The sequence below is a fragment of the Rhipicephalus microplus genome, unplaced genomic scaffold (assembly GCF_043290135.1).
Source record: "Rhipicephalus microplus isolate Deutch F79 unplaced genomic scaffold, USDA_Rmic scaffold_21, whole genome shotgun sequence".
Taxonomy (NCBI): Eukaryota; Metazoa; Arthropoda; class Arachnida; order Ixodida; family Ixodidae; genus Rhipicephalus; species Rhipicephalus microplus.
The window spans coordinates 172,268-200,160 of NW_027464594.1; the positions used below are offsets into that span (position 1 = coordinate 172,268).

Consider the following 27,893-nt stretch of genomic DNA (forward strand, 5'->3'; position numbering starts at 1 on the left):
AAACCATCTTTTCCGTTTCTAACATTGTTAGCGTGTCCTCTCAGTCGATCGTTCAGACACCTTCTGGTCATTCCGACATAACAAGCCCCGTAGGAAAGGGGGGTACTATAGACAACTTCCCGTGAGCATGCCACATACCTGTTTCTATGCTTAAATCTACACTTAGACGCAGTCATCAACTGAATGTAGAGTTAAGCATATTTGTTTTCATATTCTCGAACCCGCCATACTCGCATCGCAGGTATGGCCAGCAGCACTGCCGCCAACCGGCGCACTGCGCCGCAGCTGTTGTAACCTCGAAACTGCACGTGTCAATCCGTTGCCAGCCGTAGCTTGGCAGCTTAGCCAAGCCAACCCTCACTGCTTTTGTTCACGTGTTGTTTTATCAGCTCTGCGGTCGTGCCTGCGGTTGATCGTTTGCTGCTGCGCGCTATCTTCAGTGATCCCATTTCCTAACCTTCAGCATCACAGAGTTCCTAGCTGTTTCGTGCTGTGCTTTTCGTTGAGCGGATTCGCCGTTCACAGTGATGACACAGATTGCTTCTTTGTTTTCGTCCGCAACTTCGAAGCGCACAAAGCCCCCTCGCAAGCTCACGATGGAGAAGAAAGCTGCCATCATTGAAGAGGTTCAACAAGGTGGGTCGCAGGCAGAGGTGGGAAGGGAGTTAAAAATTTCGAAGCAAACTGTTTCAGACTTCATCAAAAACAAGGCGAAGATCTTGGAAGTGGCAGCCAAATCAACCAAGGCTGGAAAGAAGAATGCGAGCCAGGGTGTTTACCCGAAGCTCGAGGAAGCGCTCGTCGTGTGGCTCAGTGCCATGATCGTTAAAAAAATCCCAGTATCAGGCGACATCCTGAAGCAGAAGCCAAAGGTTTTCGCGCTTCAGATGGGCGTGAAGGACTTCAAGTTGAGCGAAGAATGGCTTTGCGATTTCAAGAGCCGCAACGACTTGAAGTTCAAGAAGATGTGCGGGGAAAGCGGCGCCGTTGACGATTTTGTTGTCGCCAAATATCGGGATGGAAAGCTGCAGTTCTTGCTTCAGCAGTTTCCACCTAACAATATTTTCAACTCCGTCGAAACTGGACTGCTCTACAAGCTGCTGCCAGAGAAAACACTTGCATTTGCTGGTGACCCCTGCCACAGCGGCAAGCACAGCAAGGAGCGGCTCACTCTCCTCGTTGGCAGCAACATGTCAGGCAGCGAGAAGCTTCCATTACTAGTAATAGGCAAGTCGAAGCATACAAGATATTTCAAGGGGGCAGTGGCTCTGCCTGTTCTCTGTGAAGCTAACAAGAAGGCGTGGGTAACACAGCAGTTACTCAAAGCGTACGTGCGCAAGCTGGACAGAAGGTATGAGCAGCAATATCGAAGAGTTCTGCTGTTTGTGGATAACTGCACTGCGCATGGCCACATTAAGGACCTGAAGGCTATACAGATTGAATTTCTGCCACCGAACACCGCAGCAATCCTGCAGCCGATGAACCAAGGCGTGATTCGGAACTTGAAGCATCATTACCGTATTTACTCGCATAATCCTCGCACTTTTTTTGCCGTAAAACCGATGCAAAGTTGGGGGGTGCGAGAATTACGGGGGAAAACTTTCCACGAAAACGTACAGAGCGAAAAAGAAAACAAGTGGCCGCAAATCGGGATTCTCACACTAGCAATTAACAGCAAGCTTTAAGAAGTATTAATTAAAACTTATCTTAACAATAAAAGCAGAGGTTCAACACAAGGCAAGATTTATTTGAGAGACAAAAAGTGGAAGCAAATGGTCGAGAATTAGAATGCCATACACAAAGCTTGTGGGCGTTGCGGGCGTAGTGGTAGTGTTCGTCGCTCAACAGGAGCCCTCAAAAGGTAAGCGTAGGACGTCAATATTGGGCTGATAGCTATTTAACAGAATCGTCCGCAGTTTCCTTCCGAAGAAATAAAGCTTACCATCATTCCCAGCTTTAGGCATACGGCAGGCCCAATGCGTCTTGGTGGCTTGCAGCTGCCGTCACCAGTAGCGAACACAAAACTCGTAGACCAATGGCGGCCCTGTTGCCGTTGTTTAGTGCATGATCTATCACTCGCAACTTGAAGCAGCTGTGTAGCTTCAGTATCGCCCCATAACGAGTCAAAATTACCGACACAACATACAAAACGCCGCAACGCGCACTGGCCACTTCGGCTTGGCATAGATTGAATTGAAAATCCATGCAATAGTACGCTTGATGCTTAAGAGATGGCACACGCTGTCATCATCTTTGGCTGGAACAAGCAGACGACATTATTGCGGCAGTTTTCGGGGGTGCGATAATTACTCGAAAAAAAAAAAAAGAATTTTTTGTTGGGCGATGTGGGGGGTGCGAGAATTATGCGAGTGCGAGGATTACGCGAGTAAATACGGTACAAATCAAGCGTGCTTAGCCACATAGTGCTTTGCTCCGACAACGGGAAAAGCTACGCTGCTAACCTCAGGTCTGCCGTCGGCATGCTAACAGAATCCTGGAAGGCGGTTACGCACGAGACTCCGCAGAACTGTTTTTGCCCCGCTGGCTTCACACTCGACGCCGAGCAGCCGTCTCTCCCCAAGTGAACAGCGTGTGTGACGAACTGCCACCCGCAGGTGTTGCCTTCGACGATCTGCGCCCTGCCGGCGTGTCAATTCCAGCCGGGATAACCTTTGAGGGCTTCGCCGACGCTGACAAAGACCTTGAGCTATGAGCAGACTTCACCGATGACAAAAACATTCGTCAAGTTAAGGAGGATTCCGACGACTCTGACACCGAGAACGAAGAGATCTCCTACAGAGCCAGCGAGCACTGATGGCACTGTCATCGGTGTACAGCGGCAACATGACGTTGACTGAAATTGAGGCAGACATGATCGCGGGCAAGCAGACCACAATGCAGAAGAAAATAGGCGCCTTTGTGCCCAAGCGCGGACCTATGAGGTAGCGCTGGCCACGTCAGATTTAAAAGTTTTTTTTTTATAAATGGCTCTTTTCAGAGCACCTAAACGATGCATTGGCTGAATTGCAATGGGAATCTTGTACTCCAGCCGTTACCTTCTCCGTCAGCGAAAAATACCTACAAAAAAAAGGCGCGTTTTCACGTGCATTAGTCTTTCCATGCTGCCAGATTTTTCGAACGTTTTCACGGTCCCTTGAGGATCCGGAAAATTGGACGTCGACTGTATAAAAATGTTCCACTGTACTATTCAGCTTCCGTGACAAATCACATCATAATGGAGAGATAACACACCCTAGGGAACTGCAACTTGCTTGCAAGCACAATTTTTCTTTTTCTTCGTGTTTACGCTTGTCTTGGCTTTCTCTTATAAATCCTAATGAGCTCTCTGGTGGAGCTCAGTAGCAATTTCACAACCACCTTTGCCTGCCACAGAGCGCAGTTGTCTGCTGGACCTGTGGCCCTTCGCTGCATTCTTGTCCCAGCACTGTACCATATTAAGAGAGGTAAATGTCATATAAGCAAGGTAAAGATGTTAAAATAGGTTGGTCTAACTTCAGTACATAGACTAATCGATAACAGAGATGACATTGTCATCCAATGTGCATTAGAAGGTTAGTAGATGGCCTTACATGATGTTGCTGTCAGTGGTGGCCTTCTACATAAGACGGAGAAGAAAACTGCTGCCCTTTTTTATTCCCATGACATCATGTATTAATTATTTAAAACTAACACACAGGGGATAACTATGTCACCTTTAAAAAGACAAGCCCGCAAATCGAAACGTCATTCAGCCTTTTTAAGACCCCTTGCTGGCTACTGTTCCACAGTGCTTCGATATGTTGCAACCAACCCTTACTTTGAATGCCTTATGATCTCGTGTTTAACCTGCACCAACTACACAGAAAATTTGGAGCCAATATTGAGGTATAGTTATGCCCAAATTTCAGAGTGAATGGTGGCTTCATGGCATGGCTAGCATGTAATGCAAGAAAGGTGGCTGCATATCAATACACGGGGGGGGGGGGGCCTTTCTCCTCCCCCTTAAATAAGGTAAGGGGGGCTATATGCAAGGGAGTGTTGTACGTGAAAAAATGACCCCACTTCCCCAAAGGGAATTGTGAGGAAATGGAAATGCATTTCTGGCGCCGAGAGAGTACCGTTGCCATTAGACATCCGCCTTCACCGACTTCTGTCACTGCCTTAGAGGCGTCCAGCCAGAGAACGGGTGAAAGTGAGGAGCAAGCGGACAGAGAGAGCGGGGTGCTAGTGCTCTCGGCTCGGCGTTGAAGTTGCACAGCGGCATCTCGAGCACACATTTCCGGATGTTCTTGAGAGGCGCCCAGCCAGCGAACGGTTGAGAGTGCGACGCGAATGGACGGGAGAGTGGGGCACAGGAGAGAGAGCGAACGGAAGGAGGAGCAGGGAATCACTGCACCTACCCTCTTCTACACTTTCTCTCACCGCATGCTCTGGTTGCTAGCGGCGAGGATAAGTGCATTCACGCAGAGCAGTTGCTACGGGAGAGGTAGTGAGAGCGAAGCGATAGGGCCTGCTGGCGCACGGCTGCCGCTGCAGACGCTGCCGCCGGATGCCTGACATAGCCCGACTAAAAAATGCATTCGCATTTAAAATACAGGGTATGAAAGCATTCATCAAGGAGTAGTTTGCCCAGCTTACCGAGCATACGCAGCAGAGCTGTAAGGCTCTCCTGCTGTAGCCTCTGCTGTGCCTGGGTGTGGCTCTCCCCGAGTGCTGCCATGGCCGCCTCTTGTTCTTGTCGATCACGTGCCATCTCTGCCTGAAGCTCCTTGACGCGCTCCTCCAGGCTCTGACGTTTTGTACACATGTGATGAGAATACGGCAAATAATCTACAGGTACTAGTTGAACAAGGTAGCAACGTGAAATAAAGGCGCTTGGGTGGGCATCAAATGACAAAAGAATACTACAAACACATTATTTGCTATCCGGAGCATTATTCGATGGTTGTGTTCAATCATGCATTCATTGAAACAGTGAGGTATACCTGCACAAAATGAGCTTGATTCTCAGGAGTCGCAAGCAACTACGAATGACTCTGGCATCTTGCGTAAGCGTCAATGACAAAAGAACAATGTCCTGCAGCACTCATACTACTGGTGCTCTTCACAATTTTTGTACTTTGAGTCTCAGAGATTTTCTCCAGTTCTGTTCATTGGCTCTTGCTAATACACTACAGAGAAGGAGCACTGGCATGTGTCTAGGATGTCAAGTCACGTTTTGCAAACACAACTTCATGCCAACATAAACAAAAAGAAAGCACAGCCTGCAGTGGGATCAGGCACCTTAATGTTGTAGTGGAAAAGAGCAATGCCGTGGCTACAGCAATGGCAAAAAATATGGGTCAGCTCAACACACAATTCAGCAGCTACAGCTCATTAGAAGTGATACAGTTGCCAGCCCCGCTTGTTCAGTGCTGACAGATTCAAACACATCGACTTAGAGATTAAACATGCTTTCGTTCCTATAATCTCTTGGCTGTCTTCCATCGGCATAACATGAACTTGTGCACTTACATTCGAGCCAACAGCGCCTAATGTAGGTGCATGAACCGACAGCACCTTTGCACCACGAGACAACAACCAACAGCACCATGAGCTATCAGCATTTTTAGCGGTCGAACTTGTAAAGACATGGTGCAGTTATCCTGAGCAATTGCACACACCAGTTGCTCTACTTAATGGTTAGGTGTTTCATTTCAATTCATGAGCACTGTACTTCATTTGCTTTGTTGCTTATTTATGGCAATGCAACGGTAATTGTGCAGTTTCGGTAGAGCGTGTATCATAGTTATGCGGTCAGCAATACTAATTGTTAGGGTTTTATGTCGGCGGTTGTGGCGTACTTTGCCTAAATGGTCTAATAATGGTAGGGTTTCTTTCTTCTAGTTTTCTTTTTACACTGCTTCAGCAATAAGGATGACTGGTATACCAGATGGAGAAAAGTGTAGTTACCGCAGGTTTTGTAGAGAAACTGCGCTTGCATTTAATAGTAACACTTCTAGAACATTTCATGAAAATGCATGGTGCTAACTCTAAAAGTGAATTACCATGACAGTTTCTTACAGCATAGGTGAACTAGTTTGACAAAAGGCCCGCCCCAAGGAGTTACATTTGCACAACTTCAAAGCCACGTTCAGCAAACTGCATCTGCCATGAAGCGCTCTAGCAATTGAACTCGAATATTATTGTGCAGTGAAGGCAAAAAAAAATAATAATTTTTATCTGCGTAACTGCAGCATAGTGTAGCCAGAGAGCCCCACAGATCCTGGCCTTGAAAGAGAAGACAAGTGAATGAAAGAAAGAGACAGCAAAGAGCACAGATGGCACATACCGTGATCAGGACGTACTCCTGGTGCAAGAAGCAAAAAGGCAAGCGTGAAAAGCGAGGTAGATCAGTGTCGGGGGAAGAGAGCAGCCAACAAAACGTGCGCCGGCTGAACGCAACATTGACAAAATTGTTCTTTGACAAAGCCTGTCCCAAGCAATATGTTTTGTCAGAGAGGCCAAGTGGATGAGTGCTGCATTCACTTAGGACAACTGTGCGAGAAGCTCCTCTGAATAAACTTGCACTTTGCTTGTCCTTCAATTATCCAAAGAGAAAGCATTTTACAGATTTTTTTTTCTTGTTTGTTTTCGATGTTTAGAGTTTATTTGGCTAAGTGAAACTATTTGTACAGGTTAATATATGAAAATGCTCATGCAGAAATTTCTGTGATGTTTCTCAACTATAAAACTGTGACACCCCCCAAATTGATGAATAGAAACAAAAAAAAGAAGAAAGAGAGAGACATGCCCAATTTGCAAGGTCTCTTAAATTATAATTAAAAAGTCACTCAGCAACTCTGTCTCATATTTTCTATTAGAACTCTTTATTTTTGAGCCACAGGCTAATTAACATGCTTCACTATAACAGATACATTGTGAAAGTCTACACATCTGGCTTTGTAATAGGAAAACAATACTAATTGAAATGAACATGACCACCAAGACATTATATTTGTCTCATTATGAGCAACAATTCATGACCTCTATGTTGCTTTCAATATTCAACACTGCTGTATTCGTCAGCCATATAATACTTTGCATATGACAGTCATACTGGGAAAAATTATGCGAATGCAAAAATTACAAGGACAGCTTGTGGCACGCATGCAAATAAATGCTTTCATTGCAGCTTCACAGCAGTGCAAAATGCATTGCACTGAAGCCATGTAAACAGATGCAAACTGAAAAGCAAGAGGGTAAAGCACAATACTGTTTGATGAGAAGAACTGCAAATTTAAGGGCTTTTTTTTAGGGGGGGGGGGGGCATTTCTTTTTTGACACAATATTGAAGAACTAACAGACAATGTATAGGACATGTTATTAAAAGTGATTGGAATGTGAATGTAAAAAAAGAAAATTGCACAAAATGATAACTTGCAGTGAGCAGAAACCGAACCTGCGTCCACCATTTTCTGCCAGCAGCAAGTTATCTTTTCGTTCACTTCTCTTTAGTCACATTTACACTGCATTTATTACTAGCAACATCACCTATACTTCTCTTGGAATCATTGTCTGTTAATTATCATTAATACTATTTGGCTTAATACATATATACATAGTTACATATATATATATACATATATACATATATGTATATATATAGTTACATACATATATACATATATACATATATACATAGTTATATACATACATATATAATACATAGTTGGGTGCATGACTTTCTCTTTCTCTGGTTGCAGGCTACATGCAGAGGTGCTGATATGTGCCAAAATGCTAAGCTTACTTTGATGAGGCTACACTCTAATTATCCCGAATATCAAACAAAATGAGTGTTATCAAGGATCAACACATAATGCCAGTCCATTAATGTATTGAAAAAATGCACTTTAATTTGCATTCAAGTGGCATTTTAGAAAAACTCCAGAAGGAAATGTGGCTAGTGTTTATGCAACAGGTGCTACTACAGCTTGAAAAAAAAAAAAAGGCACATTTAGTACTTGCTTGATTCCTTAACATCGCGCTAGTCCTGTTCTTTCTGTAAAAAAAAAAAACACAGCCAAACAATGTAAGAATAACGCAGTTGTGCTGCTTATTGTAACCATTAAGTCGAGTTCTAAGACCAGTTGGCCTCACTACCGTAACCTTGTACAGTGACGTGTGCCTTGGCGTTTTCCATTTGACCACGAACCTTCCATAGACAGCATGACAGAAATTGTTCCTGATAATTCAAGATATGCAAAAAGTGAACTAAGCTGTGAATGTCACAAAATACTAATACCCTTCACTACATGGACACTTACGACAATGTTTTCGACAGCGAGTCAACACAGAAAGTACACCAAAAATTAAGTACAATAGACCCTCATTACAATGAACTCGCTTTATTGGAATTATCGCTCCTATCAAAGTGTCACGGAGTCCCGACCCCAATGCGTGTATTTTAGACCGGATTACTCGAAGCATGTCGATAGCTTGCTTCACTTAGAATGAAGTAACAGGTTGCGGATCTATACTGACGGCGGCGCTAACAGCGGGTGAGCGACCGCCCATGTTGTCGAAGTGCCCGCACGCTTTTTTCATTCATGCCCTGCGACGAGCGGCCTTTTCTGCGCTGAGCAACGATGTTTGTGCTAACGTCGCCAGGCTAAAGCCCGTCAGTGCAGACTGGTGGAGACGGCGGGAAACTCTCCGCGGCGCAAATTTTGCCCTTTTCCTCCGCACCCTACTCCGGTGCTATCTGCTACAGAGGTGCTTGAAACGTGCTGGCTAATCCCTGCCGCTATGCCACTGGCTATGCTGGTGGTGTCACGTGACTAGTATGGAGCGTCAGCGTGCTTTCTGGGTTTTTTCCAGCCGTGGTTAGAAGACAAGTGTGCGTGTGTTGTGCGAGGTCTGTCTGAACCCTGTGACGTGTGCGCGCATCGTGAGTGCTTGTAGTTACCTCCAAATGAGCATGGCACCGCTAGTGCCCACGTGGAAGTGTCTGCCATGGAAGCAGGCAGTTCAACTGATAGGTGAGGTGGAAGAAAAGAGGCCGGCAGAAGTCTGAAATTGATAACTATTGAGAATATCGCCGTCAACATTATGAACTGTTCTGAAGAATAAAACTGCCGTACTGAACAGCTTCGAGAAGAGTTCCTCAGCCAAATGAAAGCGCAACCGTGATCGTATGCATTCTGAAGTGGAAAGGGCACTCTTCTCGAATGGCTGAAAAACGCTGTAAATGCAAACCTTCCTGTAAATGGGCCTGCAATGACCGCAAAAGCCAAAGCACTAGTCGCCCAAATGGGCAAGCAGGATTTTAAGTGCATCATCGGCTGGCTTGAATGCTTCAATAGATGGCAAGGCCTGTCTTCAAAATCGATTATTGGAGAAAGCGCAGCCCTAGACCCAGATGTCATGGACGGATAGCATAAGCATAGGCTGAGCGCCCTACTTCAGCAGTATAAAGATAGAGACATTTACAACCTCAACGAGGCGGCCTTTTTTTACGAACTATTGCTGAAGCGCATGTACACTACACCGGGTGGAACTGCATCAGGACGTAAACAAGGCAAAAAACGCGTCACAGTGCTGATATATGTTAACAACTCTGGAGAGGACAAGCTCCCTCTGCTGATACTGAGGAAGTGGACAAAGCCCCTGTGCTTTCCTAAGTAAACGGTACGCAAAGACTGCAATACAGAAGCAACAGCCGAGCTTGAATGACTGCAGCCATTTTCGGATTTTCAAAGAGCACATGCGCCTGCTCGACCGAAAGTACAGCGCAAAGATTACAAATAACCTGCAAAGATTGCAAACTGCTTCACACACGCCGGATTTTCCCAGTCGCACGCAGAAGTCGCTGATGATGACTGCGAGGTCTGCGACAATCCCTACGAAGCTGTGAACAGTACATTGACGGAGATCTGGAAGGCAGCTTCGAATTATTTGCTATAGCTGACGCAGATGTACCGTTGTTGCCCTAGCTAGGATGCCGATATATCGTATTTATTCGCATAATGAACAAACTTTTTTTCTTAAAAAATTGGAGCTAAGATGGGTACGCATTTATTATGCGGGGTAAATTTTATTATCACTTTTTCGAGATGAGCAAAAAATGTGGTAATTCAAAAAAAAAAAGGTTGCTTAACCTTTCGCAACTGACATACAGGTACACTGTTCAGAAACAGCTTCTTTGTTGTACTTCACTCATCTTCCGAAGTTGACACTTTCTTCTGCAAGCAGTCCCCGCGCCGCTGTGTATACGAGTGTTTCACGGCCATCTTTTCTCGCAATCGTTTATCGCCCACAGTGGTATCTGTTGTGATCTTGAGGAACGCTCAGAAGCGTGCGCTATGATGCTATGACGCACTTTGCCAACTTCACGGCAACCTCGCACAACGACCGCGTCGCCGCCATTCACGTTGTAGCAAGTAAGGAACATTGCCGCAAGCTAACTCCGAAGCATCAAAATATATTGTCGACAACAAGATTAACGACAAAATACGGCCACCGCCTTGCTGTCCACATGAGAAATTACAGAAAAAAGGTAGCCTATTTCTTGCATTCTTTTAATTACGTGCGGATAACAAGCACGAAGCGCTAATTGCAACCAAGCCAGCATCGGGGATGCTACCATGTAGGGGAAATCGTCACTACTTTTTCTGGGCTACAAGCGATTTTTTCTGGTTTCCCAGAAACCGGTGATGCGATGGCGACGAATAGCAAATCCTGTCGTGGTCGCTGAAAAATTGCGTGCATGTGGTTGGGCCTATAAATTTTGTATTTGTAGGAAGCGACCGTCGGATGGCACAAGCAGTTTCGTGACCTTCGTTCGTTGTGTGCTTTTCAGCTGCGATGTCTCTACACTCGCACTGTTAATGAACACCACTGTGGCGCATAATTAAAAAAGATTGGGGACTTGCCGTGCACAGATAGAAAGAAAAAGAATACTGCACACGGCAGCGAGCGAAGAGGGGGATGGAAGAGTGAGCCGAGGTGGCCGAAGAGGTCGGCATAATAATGAAAAACGGAAGACATTTAACAGGCAAGGAGGCGCCAGGTGGCGGTTCATCTGCTGCAGTACCAGCGGTAGATTCTGGTGCTGCAGCAGATGAATGTAGGGGGTGCGCTTTTTATGCGAGGGGGAGGGAGGGGGGGGGGAAATCTCAATTTCGACGACTGAAGTTGCAGGTGCTTTTATTATGCGAGTGAATTAACTATGCAAATAAGTACGATAGTCGACATGCTCGGAGGCCCCAATGAGGAAGGTGAGCCGCTAGACGGGCAGCCTCACAAAATACCATCAGTGACAAAAACACAGGAGAGCCTCTGTCTGTTGCAAAATAGAGTGGAGTGTGCAGGCAGTGACCACGACCTCATAACTTGCCTGAACAAACAGGTGGAGGCACTTCTCGCGCCCAGCTTAAGCACTTGACAAAGCCAGCTGAGTCACTTTTTGGGGCATGAATAAAGGTTTGTTTCACTGATTACCACTTCTGAAACTTAGCAGTACTTGATGAGGTTTTATGGGGCAGCCGCGTACTATAACAAAATAAATCTCGGTATAACAAACTTCAGGGGGTAGTGACAATTCATTTGTTACTTTAAAAGGTCGTTATAGCAAAAGTCCAAAAATTAACCATAAATACTTATTTTGCAAGCGATCAATGCTCAGCCTAAAGTACCGACCAAAACGATTTACCTTTAAAGCGGTGGGTCCTTGAACTCATTTTTCACGAGGAAAGACAAATGCACTAGTGAACACTAAAAATTACAAGTTTACTTAAATAAGTGTGTGTGTGTGTGTGTTTTTTTTTTTTTTTTTGCGTGTCGCAAAGACTTTGCAGCGCGAAGGCCTCCAACTCATCCACATTCCTGTGGTGCAATTTGGTGGTCTAATCCACTTTCTCGCTAAGCGAAAACTGAAGCTCTTCCGCTTATTCGTCGCAAGCAGCGATGAACTCATTAGAGAGTTTTGGAATAGCGCATTGCGAGCCCTTGCGGTGCAGTTGCTGCCACTGCGAATGCGTCATAACGTGAGTCGCCGGTCGCGTTCATAGCCTGCCAGCAAAAATCTGAAATAGCCGCCTGCAAGGGCTTTTTTTTTTATTTATTAATTTTTTTATTTTAATACTGCCAGTCTCACAGGGAGACCAAGGCAGGTGGGTATGTTGATACAACTTGAGGACGCATAAAAAGAAGAAGAAAAAAAAGAGGAAAAAAAAAAAACAGCACAGTACAGAACACAGCTGTGTATCGGACAGAAAAATGGAATCAGGTACACACGTCTAAAATGCTTCGTGTACATTTAAATCATGCTTATCTCTAGTACAATGTTAGTATTTACAATGCAACAATCAAACTAATAAAATCTACTGTAACATAAACAATCATGTAAACAATGGAAGAACAATGTGCATGAACACAAAACGTTGTTTTTTCGTGGTTAGTGCATATTTTCTATCGTGTCACAGACGGTGGATGGTGATACAACGTTTGCAATTGTTGGTCAAGGCGATTCTACTCCCCAACTGCAGTAAAAAAAATGAATATTTAAATGTGTCAGAAATGCAGAAGTATTCAGCTAGCGTTTTATTGTGCTTATTGCGTGATATACGGGACCTAGAGAAAGTGATGTATATTGAAAAATCTATGTCAAAGCGATCATGCAGAATGTTGTGCATAAATTTCAAGCGAACTTATTTTGCTCTACCTGCCAATGTGTGTAGTCCAGATGATGCTAGAATTTCTGTTGATGGGTCGGTGCGCTTGTATTTGTTGTGTATGAACCGTATTGCTTTTTTTTGGACTTTTTCTAGTTGAGTTACGTAATTTTGCGGGGGGAACCAAACAATGCTAGCATATTCTAGATATTTTAGCACTTGCCGCACAAAGGTTGTATAACTTAGTAGTTTGATGTGACTGGGAGCAGACTTGAGCGACCTTCTGGGGAAGAACAGCTTACGGGTGGCTTTTGAGAATATGTTGGCAATATGTTTGTTCCACTTTAGGTCAGATGTTAGAGTTAGTCCTAGATACTTGTGTTTATGAACTTTAGTAAGCTCAGTGCCATTAAGTGAACAGGCAATTTCTGAAGTGTTCTTTTTTGTTGACACCGTCATTAACGCAAATTTTCTAGTATAGATAGCTGCTTGCCATTGTTCACACCACGTGTTAATCAAATTAAGTTGCCTGTTCAGGGTGAGGTGGTCTTCATAACATTTTATTTCATTATATATGACACAGTTGTCTGCGAAAAGCTTTGTGTCGCATTCCGCATCAGTGACGATGTCATTGATATAAACTAAATATAATAGCGGTCCCAAGACCGAACCTTGTGGCACATGAGACAAAATTGGTACAATATCAAATGATGTTTCATCAAGAAAGACTACCGTATTTACTCGCATAACCCTTACACTTTTTTTGGCGGAAGACCGATGCAAAGTTGGGGGGGGGGGGGGGGGGGGTGCGAGAATTACGCGAGAAAAACTTTCCCCGAAAACGTACAGAGTGAAAAAGAAAATAAAGTGGCCGCAAATCAGGATTCTCACACTAGCAACTAACAGCAAGCTTTGAGAAGTACTAATTAAAATTTACCTCAACAATAAAAGCACAGGTTCAACACAAGGCAAGATTTATTTGAGACACAAAAAGTGCAGACAAATAGCCGAGAATTAGAATACCATACACAAAGCTTGTGGGCGTTGCGGGCGTAGCGGCAGCGTTTGTCACTCAACAGGAGCCCCCAAAAGGTAAGCGTAGGATGTCAGTATTTGGCGGATGGCTATTTAACATAATCGTCCGCAGTTTCCTTCTGAAGAAATAAAGTTTACCATCAATCCCAGTCTTATGCACACGGCAGGCCCAACGCGTCTTGGTGGTTTTCAGCTGCTGTCACCAGTAGCGAACACAAAACTCTTCGACTCTGAAGGGCCTACCGGTGGCCCTGTTGCCGTTGTTTAGTGCATGATCAATCAATTTCAACTTGAAAGCAGCGTGTAGCTTCAGTAACGCCCCATAACATGACAAGATTACCACCACAACATACAAAACACGCCGCAACGCGCACTTGCCGCTTTGGCTTGGCTTGGATTGAATCTCCGTGCAATAATAGTACGTTTGATGCTTAAGAGATGGCGCCAGATAGCGTGCACTATCATCATCAACGGCTTAAACAAGCAGACGACAATATTGCGGCAATTTTCGGGGGTGCGATAATTACTCAAGGAAAAAAAAAATCGTATTTTTGTTGGCCGATGTGGGGGGTGCGAGAATCATGCGAGTGCGAGGATTACGCAAGTAATTACGGTAATTGCGAATGCTTTATAAAAAATCTCCAATCAAAGCTGAAATACTGCCACTGCCAATGATTGCCTTTAGTTTTGCAATTAACTTGCTATGACAAACCCGATCAAACGCTTTACTGAAATCTAGGAATATGATGTCTGTTTGGCCGCCATTGTCAATCACCCGAACAATATCCTGAACAACTTCAGTCAACTGCGTTACTGTTGACATCTCGCATCTGAACCTACGCTGGCTAGATGCTGGTATGCTGTTTTCTTCAAGATAGTATACAGTCAAGTGTTTCAATATTATATGTTCTGGGATCTTGCATGATGGTTCTGGTAAGAGAAATGGGTCGATAGTTAGAAGGAGAGTTCATGTAACCTGATTCATGAATTGGAATTGCTTTTGCTTTCCTCCAGTCATTTGGCAAACGCGCAGTTGAAAGTGACATGCGATAGATTATGCCAAGGGATCTGCTGTACCATTCTGCCTATTGTTTTAGAAATTCGTTTGGGACATTGTCAGGACCACTAGATTTTATTCCAAGCAGAATGTTAAAGGTTCCTAAATCAGATATGGTGAGTGGATCAATGTTGGATCCTGTAGAAGGAACTGGGGGAAGAAACTCGTAATCTGTAGTAAATACAGATTGAAAATATTTGTTGAATGAATCAGCTTGCACAACATTTTCATCCTGAGGGCGTTCTGGCGTCAAAGTTTTACGCGCACGAAAATGATCCCAAAATTTCTTTGGATTTTTTTTTTGGAAATCAGGTAGGATGGCATCATAGTATTGTTTTCGCGACTCGTTCAGCTTTAGTTTTAGCTCTTGTTTAGCGCTAATCAGTTTAGATTTCTGGACTGATTGACTTTTCGTCTTCTCCAAGGAACAACGTAATCTTTTAACTTTTCATTTGGCATGTATTATTTCATGCGTTACCCATGCATTGTATTTTCTTGGTTTCCCAATTTTTTAAGGGAATAAATTTGGCAATGCAGTCATCTATTGTTGTCTTAAAGTTTATCCAAAGGGCATTTACGTCTGCCGATGGACCAAAAGCAAATTCTGAAAATGGTGTGAATTCATGAGCCAGGTATGTGAAAATGCCTGCATTGTTTGATTTCTCACAGTCAATGATTTTCCTTTCAAAGTACTTTTTTGAAATAGAGCACGACAGAGGCAGGTGGCATATCAGTATATTGTGGTCGGATATTCCTTCAACAATACTTGTTAAGAGTTTTGTTTATTGGGAAGTGATCACTGAGGAGTATTAAATCAAGTATGTTCCTTGCAGTGCCTTGTGAGGCTACCATGTCGCTGCGATTGTGCATTGCAGTTTGCAAGAGGGCAAACGCTATTCTAGAACTCATATGGCACTTGCTATGCCAGCGACATCGCAGCGCCTGCAAATGTTTTTCTAAAACTCCCTATTGTAGTAGGGCCGCAGTGACGCCGACTTGCTTTGCGGACGCGATAAGTAAGCACCGAAAGGAGATGAACACGACTGACAAGGCCTCCTGGAGCACATGTAGAAGTGAAAAAGAAAGGAAAAACCTGAAGCGTATGGCAGTCATCACCTCTACCAAAGAAAAAAGATAAAAAATAAAATTCCTCGTGCTTCGTTTTCTGCTCCTTCGCTGTCTCAGGTTTTCTGCGCCCATGCTTCCTGCTCCGCAACTCCCACTCTGCCTCACCGACCTTGCCCTCCCGTGTTGCCCTCGCCCCTTGCCTGAGCACTTGTAAACTTGCAGCTTCGGCGTTTCAGCAAAAAGAAAGAAAATAAAGTCGTCCTTTCGTGTTTTCTTTTTTCCTCTCCGCACCACCGCGCGTGTTCCGAGGAGCAAGGCATTCATTCGCTGTGTTGTCTGCTTGAGTACCTCTTCGGTTGTCGATACGGATTTCAGAACATGAGTTCGCTGTACTGAGGCGTTGTTAACATAACGCAGAACTAAATTAGCGCTTGCTCATCTGAAAAGTTTGTTAATGTGAGGTTTGCTCTACCGAGATTTCACTTACATGGAATTATTTTTTCGTCTCGCTGACTTCGTTATAACGAGGGTTTACTGTACCTATACTGAAGCATTACAAGGGTGAAAATTCATCTTTAACACTGGCGAGTTAGTGCAAACTATGGAGGAACATGCGTTACCGAATATGAGAGACAAAATGACATTAATCCAAATTAAGCGACAAATGAGAGCCACACAAGTGTTATCTTTTAGCAATAAACAAAGATTTCACAAGGAAATAAATTATGTGTGCATTTTTGATAGGGTTGCGACCACTGCTATGAAAGCACATAAGCAAATTATAATGCTGTTATGCCTGCAATTTGTGATCACTAACTAGAAGTTAAATGTGGGAGAAAAGATACGGCTGCGCCAAAGAGCTCGGGTGGTAAGATGGAGTTGGGCAGGTGGAGGAAGAGATGAGCAGCATGGGGTCGTTTGAAGAGGGAGGGGCTTTTAAATATTGTAACAGTACTTTAGACTAAAAATGATAATATCTAATGAGCACTATAAAAGGCATTCGTTACGTTTGTTAAGAAAGTGCACCGCTTCTCACTTCCTAAGCTAGAGTGGAGTGCCAAGTGATATATACAGTGGCATAAGTTACCACACATTGCAAATGTTTAGGATCATAAGCTATTTGTCAACCTAGGTTAAACATTTAGTATTGGTGCCCCATAGAAACATAAACACAGAAACTGGGCCTCACGCTGTTGCAAGCGATCACAGAAGAGATACCATCAACATAAAGTTAAATGTGCCATTTTAGCAAAACTGTAAGCTAAATTACTGCAAACAGTGCGGAACAGGAAATGCCGCTATTCTGAAGTGCGTGCATCATCTTCTAACCTGCATCCCTGTTTCTGTGCTCTTCACAGTGGTATATCGCTACACCAACAAGCCTAGCTAACCACAATTTTGAAGCTCATAATTTCATAAGAAAGCTTTGTTGATTAATTTTGATCCCTTGGAGTCTCTTAACGAGCACTCGACGTACAGCGCATGAGTGTTCATGCATTTTATCAAAGTTGGGATGTGAATCTTGTGGCTTACATTGGATACACGGCTTAGAGCTCAAGCCCAGCACCCCAACCAGAGAGTTGCCATGGAAGGTAATGAAGAGAAAAACCAAATCAATAACTTGTACCTCTACTCTGAACAACGATTAAAAAGACAGGCTTGTAAAGGCTCGTTCTTTCTGAAAAGCGCACCTGAATGTTTTCTCGTAGGGTCTGATTGTCTCTAGTCAGGGTCTCCGCCTCAGCACCTCGGGCGGCCAAACCACCTAGCTGTTCCTCGGCTGTCCTCTTCTCCTCGCGAGCCTGCCTCAGCTGCTCCCCCAGATCCTGTAAAAGCAAATCAGGCCCATGAGAACAACAACAACAACAACAACAACAACAACAACAACAACAAAAAACACCTGCTAAGTTACTGAAACACTGTAATGGGGCATCGACGAACACAAAAAGACAGAGTTATTCTGCATTCACCTAAACAGCAGTTCTCAGCCATGCATATTTCAGGGACCCCTTGAGGCTCAGTAAACGTGACGAGGCACTCCTTGCAGTGAGAGAAAGGGGAGCTCATAAACAAACTCACCATTCAGCATGAAATTAATTTTCTTTTTGTTTCTCCCTAGCAGAGTATGGTCAAAATAAAGTGTCATGCACTTTCGATTTCAACAGCTTGCAAAATTAAGTTGTGCACTTTGCAGGCACATTCAGGCACCCTCTCTTGCGCAACCTCAGAGTCAGACACAAGGTATCTGGAATCTTTTAGATTCGAAGCATCTTATAGCGGCGGCATGTCCCGCATTGTTGTCGGCATCTGCACTCACACTGCGCATGTGCAACTCTCCTCCTTCCCCCTAACAGTTGCTTGTTACTCTACTACCACCTGTTTACGCTCGCTCGTATGCTTGCTTTCCCATCTCCTCTAGACATTTTTTCCCACGGCATTTACACCGCCATTGCGCATGTGTGCCCCTTCCCCTCTCTCTTCTACGCTTCCTCTCTCTCGCATCGCAACGCCGACACAGGCAGCGTCTTCTAGCAAGTTTTCTTCATCGAAAAACCTACTGCTCGCGCTCACAACCGTTCACTGACCACCCTGCATATATAGGCACTGAATCTTCACCTCCAAGGTACTGCCAGTAGAAGATTTCTCATGTGCGTTGTGGAACAATGAAAATTCGCAGCGTGCGCACTAAAAGCAAACTAAGGGTCCCTATGTTCAACGGAAGTCTTCCGTCTCTCAATGCTTATATGCTTATCAACAGCAATTGGCATGTTCCAGTAGGAAACACCGATGCATTACTACGTGCTTTGCACTTTCCCAGGTTTCTCCTCTGCGCAATGCCGCGATGAGCACCAGCGTCATTGTTGCCACCAGTGTAAGCATTAGCGCCTACTGCTTCACATCCACACATGGTTTCCTTTAGCGGGAGATGTAATTTTTTAGAGTTGCTTAGTCGATTATTTCTCAATTATTGCTGTTAATTATTTTATTTTAGACTTTATTCATCCATTTTAACCCAGTTTTGAGTATCGGCTATTCAGATGCATTGGCCTTGTTATGGCCTGCATTGAGCGTTTTAATGCGAGCGTGATCATGCCTCATGAATGGATGGACAAACAAGCCGGGCTTCTGAAGTGCTCCACACTCAAAAGATGCATCGACAAAAAGCAAATTCAGAGCAGTAAAATGACAAAAAATGTTAGAAGGAGAAAGAGCAGCTCACCTGACGTACTTTCTCGGCACCTTCCGCGGCCACCTTCGCGGAGACAAGCTGCTTCTCAATGTCTGCTTTCTGCAAGCATCGTCAGTAGCAATTTGAATGCACTCACTGGGAATTTTTAAACTAGCAGCACCAAATGCAGTGGCTTATTTGAGCAATGCATTCTATAAATTAATAAAAATAAGGGAATTGGCTGAGAGGCTTGGTTTTGCAGGATGCCACTGTTCAAAGCCATCAACATTGCAAAGAAAAGAATGCATTCTCTATTATTTTTTATCAAACTCCAGTAATAATGAAATAAAGCAATACTAAATTGGACAAGCATGCAATTCGATGTCAACAGTATATGAATAATCAACCTGTGCAATATCAATTGGTATGGGTGCACTATCAGTCATGCTATGACAGAGGCTGTTCCCTTGTTCCCTTTCTTGGTTATTTCTATATTAGTAGCCCCAGAAAGGCAGGTCTTGAGCACCACTGATATCAATGAAGGCAAATAAAAAACATTGTCGTGGTCCAACGGGATTGCATAGTTTTTGAACCTTACAACGTGGCCATTGCCCCAGAAAGCCTCGCAGGCTACCTACAGGAACAGAAGCTTACATCTGGTAAGACATGTTGTTGGGCTAGGACATGTTGTTGGGCTAGTTCGTTCACCAATTCTGAAGACATGTTTAACCCTTCGAGGGATAATGGGACACATGTGTCCCACTTCATCTCCTTCAGTAAAAGCTTTCTCTGCTGCTTCATGTTGCCATCAGCTCAATGCTTTTCCCTTACAGTGTATCAGGAGCATTTAGGAAATTCAAAAAATATATTTGGTACATTTGTGATGCATGATATTATTGATACGTTAAATTTATATTGGCTTTATGCTGATGAACTTTTCTTTAAAAGTGGTGTCACACTGTGTGCAAAATAGCTAAAGTTATAGATTCACGGTATTTTTCTCCTTTTCTCGATCTTGAAAGAAGTAATTTTGGCATGCAACTAGGGATATTATTTTGAAACTGGAGCAATATATCAGCCAAAAATCATGTTGGAAGTGCACTTGACAAAAAGTGAAGGAACTCCTTACTTAGCTTAACTACAGAAGACACACACACAACTGTTTTCTTAAAGTTAGAAGTGCACTATTATGTTACAAAACAGCACCTGGATATAAAAAAGGCCCTCAAGTTTTTTACCATTTTTTACCACTATTAGAGCAGTTGCAATAAGGCCAAAAGCTGCAGCTGAAATGCTCTTCCTGAAATTGAGGGCCAAAGGAAAAGAATGACAAAATAATTTATGCTTTCAACAGCCAGGAAGCGAAACAGAAGACAAATGCACAAAGAACTATGAGAAAAGCTGATATCTCGGGCTTGAATAGAGTTCCTGAATTTGACGACAGTTGTTAATGCACTTACAGGATTCGATGCATTGAGTGACATCACGTCAATGTGGCTTGCCATGACTCATGACCACAATATTACATATGGGCAGAAATTCAGGCATAACTGAGGTGTTTATCTTTATCTACGCCAACCAGAGCTACAGGCAGAAGCTAAAACAGCTGATGTACGCAAAAACCTCAGACAGAGCAATTGTGCTGAACACAACAGGTAGAGGCGCAGATTGTGTACCACATATAAAAATGAGGTACACCACAAAAAAAAAAAATTTTTTCTGCATAGTTTTTGAAGTGCTCCTGTGTACCGTTTGCATCGGGCCTTTTTTGTGCTAAAATTTGGCAAAAGGACTACAGCTCTGTGCCCTCATAAGACAATGCGACAGGTGTTTTCCCACTTTTTAAAAGACGCTTCATGGGTAGATGGGACATATTCTTTTTTCTCGTAAACTAATGGTCATATTTTGGTAAAACTTGCTCCATACTATTCCTAAGCATGCTACTTAGGTATTCCACAGGCACGATTTCTGTTATGTGAAAAATATTGATGAACCCACAACGGGTTAAACTGCCTGATGAAGAACCCTACAAGCAAAGACACAGTAGGAAGTCTGCGATTCGTGTTTGTGCATGTTCTGTTTCTAATGAGTTGTCTCGTTTGCACTGTTGAAAGAAAGCTTACATCTCCCAATGCTCTTTTTCTTGACTTTTCCACACATAAAGTGCTGTGCCTACAATAAAAACATCATACAAAAGCCAAAAAAGCTACATACTTAATTATAAAGGATATGTTTGAGAGATACAAAAACACAGAGCATAGTCGAAGTAAAGCAGTGACAAATGCTCACGGACCGCCCTGAGCAGGACAATGTGCTCCTCCCGAAGCTGGTTGTAGACCTCCTTCATCTTGTGGAACTTCTCCTCGTTGCTCTTGGCCCTCTCTGTGCGCAGAGAAAAAAAGGGGTACACAGCTAGCACGTGTCGACCTTCATCAACAGACAAATGCGGCACACAAGAGCCACCATGCTCATGAAAGTGAAGGGGGAAGCAGACACTGTCTTGCAGCGCTTGAAAGCCACAACTTGGTGTGCACCTTACGGAGAGCTGTGACATGACAGCTTCACCCTCTTTTCAGTAAGGCGCTAAGGCGCTCTAAGCCCAAGTCCAGCACTATTCACTTTCTAACACAACACACCCTGTCAGCCAAAAAGCATGCATTTTTCATTCATGTAACAGAAGTATTACTACATTAGAATCTCACAATTTACATTTTAAGGGGCTAGAAAATTGCCGGGATGCAGTGGAGCTTCAACAAAAGAGAGCAACTTTGAGTACAGCACCCAATGACCTTAGCCTCATTTGAGGATGGGTATCACATGGACGGGTCTCCATGTGAACCAGCAATAAAGAAGGGAAAGGCAGCTTCTAGCAATTGTTCCTTCTGTGTCTGCCCCTCCTGTTTCTCGATATTTGTGCTCAGTAAGTGCACTCTTCCTAGTTCCTTAGTGAAGTACCCTTTCTATAAAAAAAGCTACTTTTTTAGCATATGCGTAGGTATCTATTAAGTAGGCTAGTGGGAATAGTGAATATTAAGCTCAAACTGAATTAAAAAAATATAGTGATTTTGGTTGAATAATTTCGAATCAAACTCAAATACTATGTATATTATAAAGAAAATTGGCATATTTGTCATGACATAACTGACCTGCACAATGTTTTTTTAATTAAAACAAGACCCATGCAAATGTCACTTTTTGTTTTTGCTTCAAAGGAAGTGGGAACAACTTTAAACAGTAGCAGGGTTTAACTTTCAGTAGAATGCAAGTGATAACCTGTAAAATAGGTAAAATTTATAATTTTCTATACTTAGAGCATATAAGTCGGTATAACAAGCTTTTAAACCTAAAAAATGAATCGATGTGAGGCTAATATATTCGTTTAACGTTAAAGTAAGGCTTCGCAATAGTGCGAATTTCTTCTTATAAAGTGTTTCACAGATTAACATCACTTCTATGCAGTGAAACCACCTTTACAGGGGATTACATGCGGACTAATTATTAGTTTGCATGTAACCGTTTGCATTATTAGTTCGTTTCGAATACTTCGAAATTTTCGCACAAGCCTAAATACTGTTGCAGTGAGTTGTGATAAAATAGTTTTATTGACAAGAGGTGAGCGATGGTTCTTCGCAGTAGTGCACTGCGATCTTGCCAAGACTCTTTGTCTTCGTCTCCTTCTCTTCTCTGCCTTTCACATGTCCGTTACAATATAGCTTGTAAAGACTTGCTGCTGGGCTACTTAATAACTCGTAACTTATTGAACCGCAGAAACTGCGCACATGTTGGCCCTTCCTCATTCACGCACAGATTCACACATGCATACATGCAGGTTTGTCAGGTGTGGTCTATGCGTACAGGCGTGTCTGTGCGAGCGGGGAGTGCAGTCTCTCACAGAGTTTTCTTCAGTTTGGTGAAGATTGACATAAGATGTTTTACTTTAAAGAAGAAAAATAAAACAAGACTGGTCACCGGCAATGTCAATGAAATGTATTCTTAATCAAAATTTTGCTGGCTGCTTTCTGAGATACCCTCATGCAAACCAAGCATGCTGGTCTGAGCGGCCAATGTGAAACAGCCGTATGCATGCACATGCATGTGCTGGCAGATGAGAACACTGGACAGTTTACAGGCTCTTACTCTCGGCCTCCTCGGCTTTCCTGGATGCATCGCTACCCGTCGAGGCCGTCGTCTGCAATGCCTCCGTCTCCTGAGAGCGAAAAGAGACACACATCTCTTTGCCACCACTGCTTCAGGCATGGCCTTCACAGCTGAATTATTATCACACAATAAAGCAGCCACATATGCATCGGCAGGTTAGAGTGTTGGATGAAAAATGACACTAAGATCAGCAGAGCCACATAAAAATATTCACAGTAATTAGAGATGAAGAGCGTGACAGTCTGCATGAAGTACCGTAGGAGTAAGATTTAACCTGAAGCGCTTTTTTTTCTGTGAATTTAGCCAAACAGAATGTTGGAACAGGTGTTTTTCAACAAAATGACACAAAACATTTTCTTCTCTCGAGACTTTATTTCTCTTTCTTATTACTGGCATGTAATTGAACTATTGCACAATCGCTACTACAGCAAATTGCACCATCTTCTAAGGTTTGAACTTCCATAAATAACATTTAAGAACGCATGTTGACCTTTTAAACTATACACTAATCTCAACATCTGTAGCACTCTCATGCTTTTCTTTCTTTCTGAAATAGATGCTGAGGACACTCCATGTTCAAATGCGAAATGATTTATGCGTATTGTATGAGACGCTCGCCTGTATTTTTATAAAAAGTGATGAAGAAAAAAGTGCAGCCATGTCCACTTTGCGAACACTGTTGAGACAGCAAACGATGCCCCTTTTGTGAGTCTCCCCCTCACCAAAATTTGGTCACGTCTCACTGGTTCACCTTTTCGACTGAACCTCAACACTCCCCCTCTCCTGCCACCTCTTAATTCCCCTTTTTCACCGAGCCTCACCCTTGCTTATCTTGGCATGGCACTGCCCTCCGTCTTCTACAGAGTACCACTCTCGCAAAGCTGCGATAAGCGCTACGCAAATGGAGGGGGAAGTGTCGACAAGGAACAGCTTCGGTGTTGAAATACCAATGAAATACAATAACGAATAATGCTACAGAGTGTTTATAAAAATAATACTGCTGTTTCAACCAATAAAAAAATTGGAGACAAAAAAAAATAGCAGCTAAATCACAAACCCAGCCACTGGGCATGCCCTTTCTAATGTGCACCTTTCTAATGCACCTTTCTAATGTGCAAGACTGTACAATGCAGCTAAGACACCATTAAAACCCTCATTCCAAACAAGCTCAACGCACCGTGCATGCTAAACAAAACTTGAACATCACGCACTCATTCGGGGACACCCCAACAACAAACGCGATGTGACGTACACGACTGAAACCAACAGTGAAGCAGGATTTTTTGTGCAATAGGGAACCATTCTGCTAGTTACAGCCCAGCCCCATTTATCACTGTACCAGTTCTTCTGTTTTACACAAAGCATTTTCCAAGGCACGAGAAATTTTGCTGATTTTAGGCATTATGCCGACTGGTTAGCATGCCTAGCTTTCATACCCACAGCTCAGCTTTAGCTATAGCTGCTCATATGTCAATTATCTTGATGGTGCAGCTTCATGTGCTTTTAATAAAATGTCATGTTTCATAGTACAGTACTCAAAGCATGAAACGAAGCATTATTTTTTTTACAGTATTACATAGCTACTATGAGGGATTTCTTATGATAACCGAGTCATGTTGCCACAAATCTAGTTGGTAAAGATGTTGGCTCTCGTGTAAGTGTGAGTAAAAATTATGCCGATATAACACAGGTTGTAAACAATGGGAACAAAAGTTTGTACATAACTAGGCCCTAAATTCTCCTTTTTCAACCCGTGAGTACCGTACACGAACAAGAACAGGAAAGTTATCATGAACCAACCAACAAACAAGTGCAACCAGCCTATTTTTAAGATACATAGGGAAACTATATGGGGCTAGCAGAGAAAGAAGTGCCTCATGTCCATGAAGTACAGAAAATAGTGAGCTGTTACTCACTATTTTTAGACACAGCACAAAGGTCTCAGAAAGAAAGAAAGCGCGGAGAGTAGAGTCAAAGGCTTGCACCTTGTTTAGGTGCCGGATGGTCCGCTCATGCTCGGCGACCTGTGCCTCGAGAGCGACCACGTGCCGCTTGAGGTCGTCGATGTATCGCTGGTCTTCCAGTTGTACTCGCTGCAGCTCCATCCTCAGCTCAGAGTTCTCGCGCAGCAGCCGCGCTATCAGCCGATCCCTGCATGGCACGTCACAGAGGGGTTGGCACGCACATGCAAGCTCTGAGCTTAGATAAGTGACATGCAGAATGCCAAGAAACTGAAAACGGAAACATGAAAACACAAAAAAGAAGAGCTTCGATGCATGTAACTTAAAAATAAGAGCTTGCGCAACCATTTATCCAGTCACTTAAGGTGCTGTAAGCCTCAAGCTTGGCATAAAGGTCAAAACTTGGGCCGGCATTACTTACACTGCCATATAACTGTTTAAACTTAATGGGGACCAATAGATAATTAAACCAAGGCAGCTATAGGGGACACTAATTGTACTGCTTTAACTGTACTGTGGTAATTACGAGATATATGTGAAAAAAGTAAAGAGGATGAAAAGACGTCAGGCAAAACACAAGACTTGTCACGCAAGAGTAGCATGAACACCATGAGCAACACTGACCACGTCTCAATACAATAGAACACGTTTACAATGAACTCGAAAGTGCTGCTAAAAATGGTCGTTATATCAGTACAGTCAAATCTCAATAATTTGAACTCAAAGGGGCCCGAAAATTTATTCCGATGAAAAGAAGTTCGAATTAATGAAAACTAAGTAAACGGAGGGCTCCCTGTGCAGTGGCGCATGTGCATTGAGCTAACACACGAGGGGGAAGTTTCAGAGGACTTACGTTTATTCACAAATTACAGGACATCCGTCACTAATTGATGTTCGGTGATGCTCGTCTGCACATGATTGCCTTGCAGCGAGTCAATCAATTTTGCAAGCAGCTTGCAAAGCATGTCTGCTTCGACTTCAGCATTCTCCTGGCAAGAGAAGTTGCACACGGCAATGTCCAGCGCCGACACTCTCTAAAGACGACGACAACGACTGTATCTCCGCTACTACCCTCTATGCTAAAGCCGCAGCGTGGCCAGCACGTGACGAGGAAGGAGGAGCGTCTTCACGCAATGAGAAGCTGATCGGCATTTTTTTTTTGCTCTTGTCACACGCGTTGCTAAAAGGAGAAGGGTTACGTGGCAGGGACGGGAAAGAAAGAAGCGTGGCACCGGCGCGTGAGAGAGAGCCACACTTTGCGACAGCTTTTTTTCCCTCTGTCTCTTTGCGCGTGGTGTTGGAGTCTCTTTGCGCGTAATGTTGGAAGAAAAAGGGTCTTTATGTGGCAGTGGCGGAAAAGGGAGAAGCGTGGCACAGGCGCGTCACAGATCGGCATTTGAGAGAGCGCAAACATTCCATTGCAGCCTTTTCTTTCCTTTTCCTTTCCTTTGCGCGCAGCGTTGAGGTGTCAGAGGTGCTGCTGCTGCAGGATTGGGCAGGGTGCTGAGAGCATTTTCGGAGCGCGGTATGTTCGAATTGATCGTTGCAAATGCTTGTGTGTTTGAATTACCGGGCGTTTTCGCCTATTGGAATAGACATAGCTTTGACGGGACCTCATCGTGAGTTCGAATTGAAAGGAAGTTCGAATTAAGCATGTTCGAATCAATGAGATTCAACTGCAGTAAGTTGTATACGCACTCGCCCTTAAAAACCTGCTTTTTGCAAATAAGTCATCTTTTCTTCTGTGCATTCTTACTCAAGTGCTAACAAGCGTTTCGGTGACAATTATTAGGCCTTTTCATGTCTCGAAGCTTGCTTACAAGCGAATTAAACAATCTTTATGATGAACTGACACTGTTTCACTTGTCGGCAGTACTGTCACATAGAGCCAATCATCCCTTGGTAGTTGTGAGCAGCGCGTCATCTACTGTGCTGACGCTGTCCCTCTGAACCGTACGCGAGGGCGGCGACTGGCCTGTTGGTTCCATGCAGTGAAGAGAAGCATTTTACAAGCAATATGCTCTTCTCAGTGAAGCTTGATGGTCCATGACAATGCACGGCATACTTGGGATGTCCCCTAATAAAACAAGCAGTGTATGCTTCATGCTTGCTGTCAGTGCATCTGCGCTTCTCGTTGACTGCAGTGCTTTGAACCAGTGAGCTACTTTTACTTACCGTATAATGTGGAATATAGGTCGAGGCGGAATATAGATCGACCCCCTTACTTTGATCAGCAAAAAAAAAAAAAAGCATAATTATTCTCGGATTCACTTTATTGAGTCCTCTGAGCTGTCGGAGCTCTCCTCCTGCGACGACTGCTTATCACTAGCCACCTCCCATAGCATTGCATCCTCAGTGCCGTCGAGAGCGTTGCTGATGCAGCACTTCTTGACTGCGCGCACCAGCATCTCTTCAGGCAGAGACCTCCATGCCTCGGAGACCCAACCAGAAACTGTCGCGAGAGCTGGCCTGCAGAGCCAGCCTGTCGGGGTCCGCGGGTCGTCGTCAGCCATCCATTTGGTGTAAAACGCATGCACACGGTCTTAGAAAGGTTTATTAAGAACTACGTCCAGCGGTTGGAGTGTTGACGTCATCTCTTCCAAAATGACGACAAAATCAGTCTTTCCATCGCGAAGGCTCTACTTCACTAATGCCGTCAAGTGCCCGCCAAACGCATCCAACACGAGCATGTTCCGGTGCTGCAGAAGCGTTCTTGGCCGCCGATTCCACACTGTGCGGATCTACTCGTGCATTAGAGCCTCATCCATATACCCCTTCTCGTTGACCCGGAT

General features: G+C 43.8%; 1 protein-coding gene across 1 annotated transcript in view; it reads right to left on the minus strand.

Moving 5' to 3' along the window:
• The window catches only part of LOC142785365 (huntingtin-interacting protein 1-like), a 123,068-nt gene that overhangs the window by 48,271 nt on the left and 46,904 nt on the right, over positions 1–27,893 (minus strand). Inside the window, exons 13-18 of the mRNA XM_075883840.1 lie at positions 25,126–25,291; positions 23,120–23,189; positions 21,276–21,364; positions 19,034–19,102; positions 17,505–17,639; positions 4,639–4,789 (exon numbers count right to left, since the gene is read on the minus strand). Coding sequence (XP_075739955.1) covers positions 4,639–4,789; positions 17,505–17,639; positions 19,034–19,102; positions 21,276–21,364; positions 23,120–23,189; positions 25,126–25,291 — 680 coding nt within the window. The remainder of the gene's footprint in view (positions 1–4,638; positions 4,790–17,504; positions 17,640–19,033; positions 19,103–21,275; positions 21,365–23,119; positions 23,190–25,125; positions 25,292–27,893) is intronic.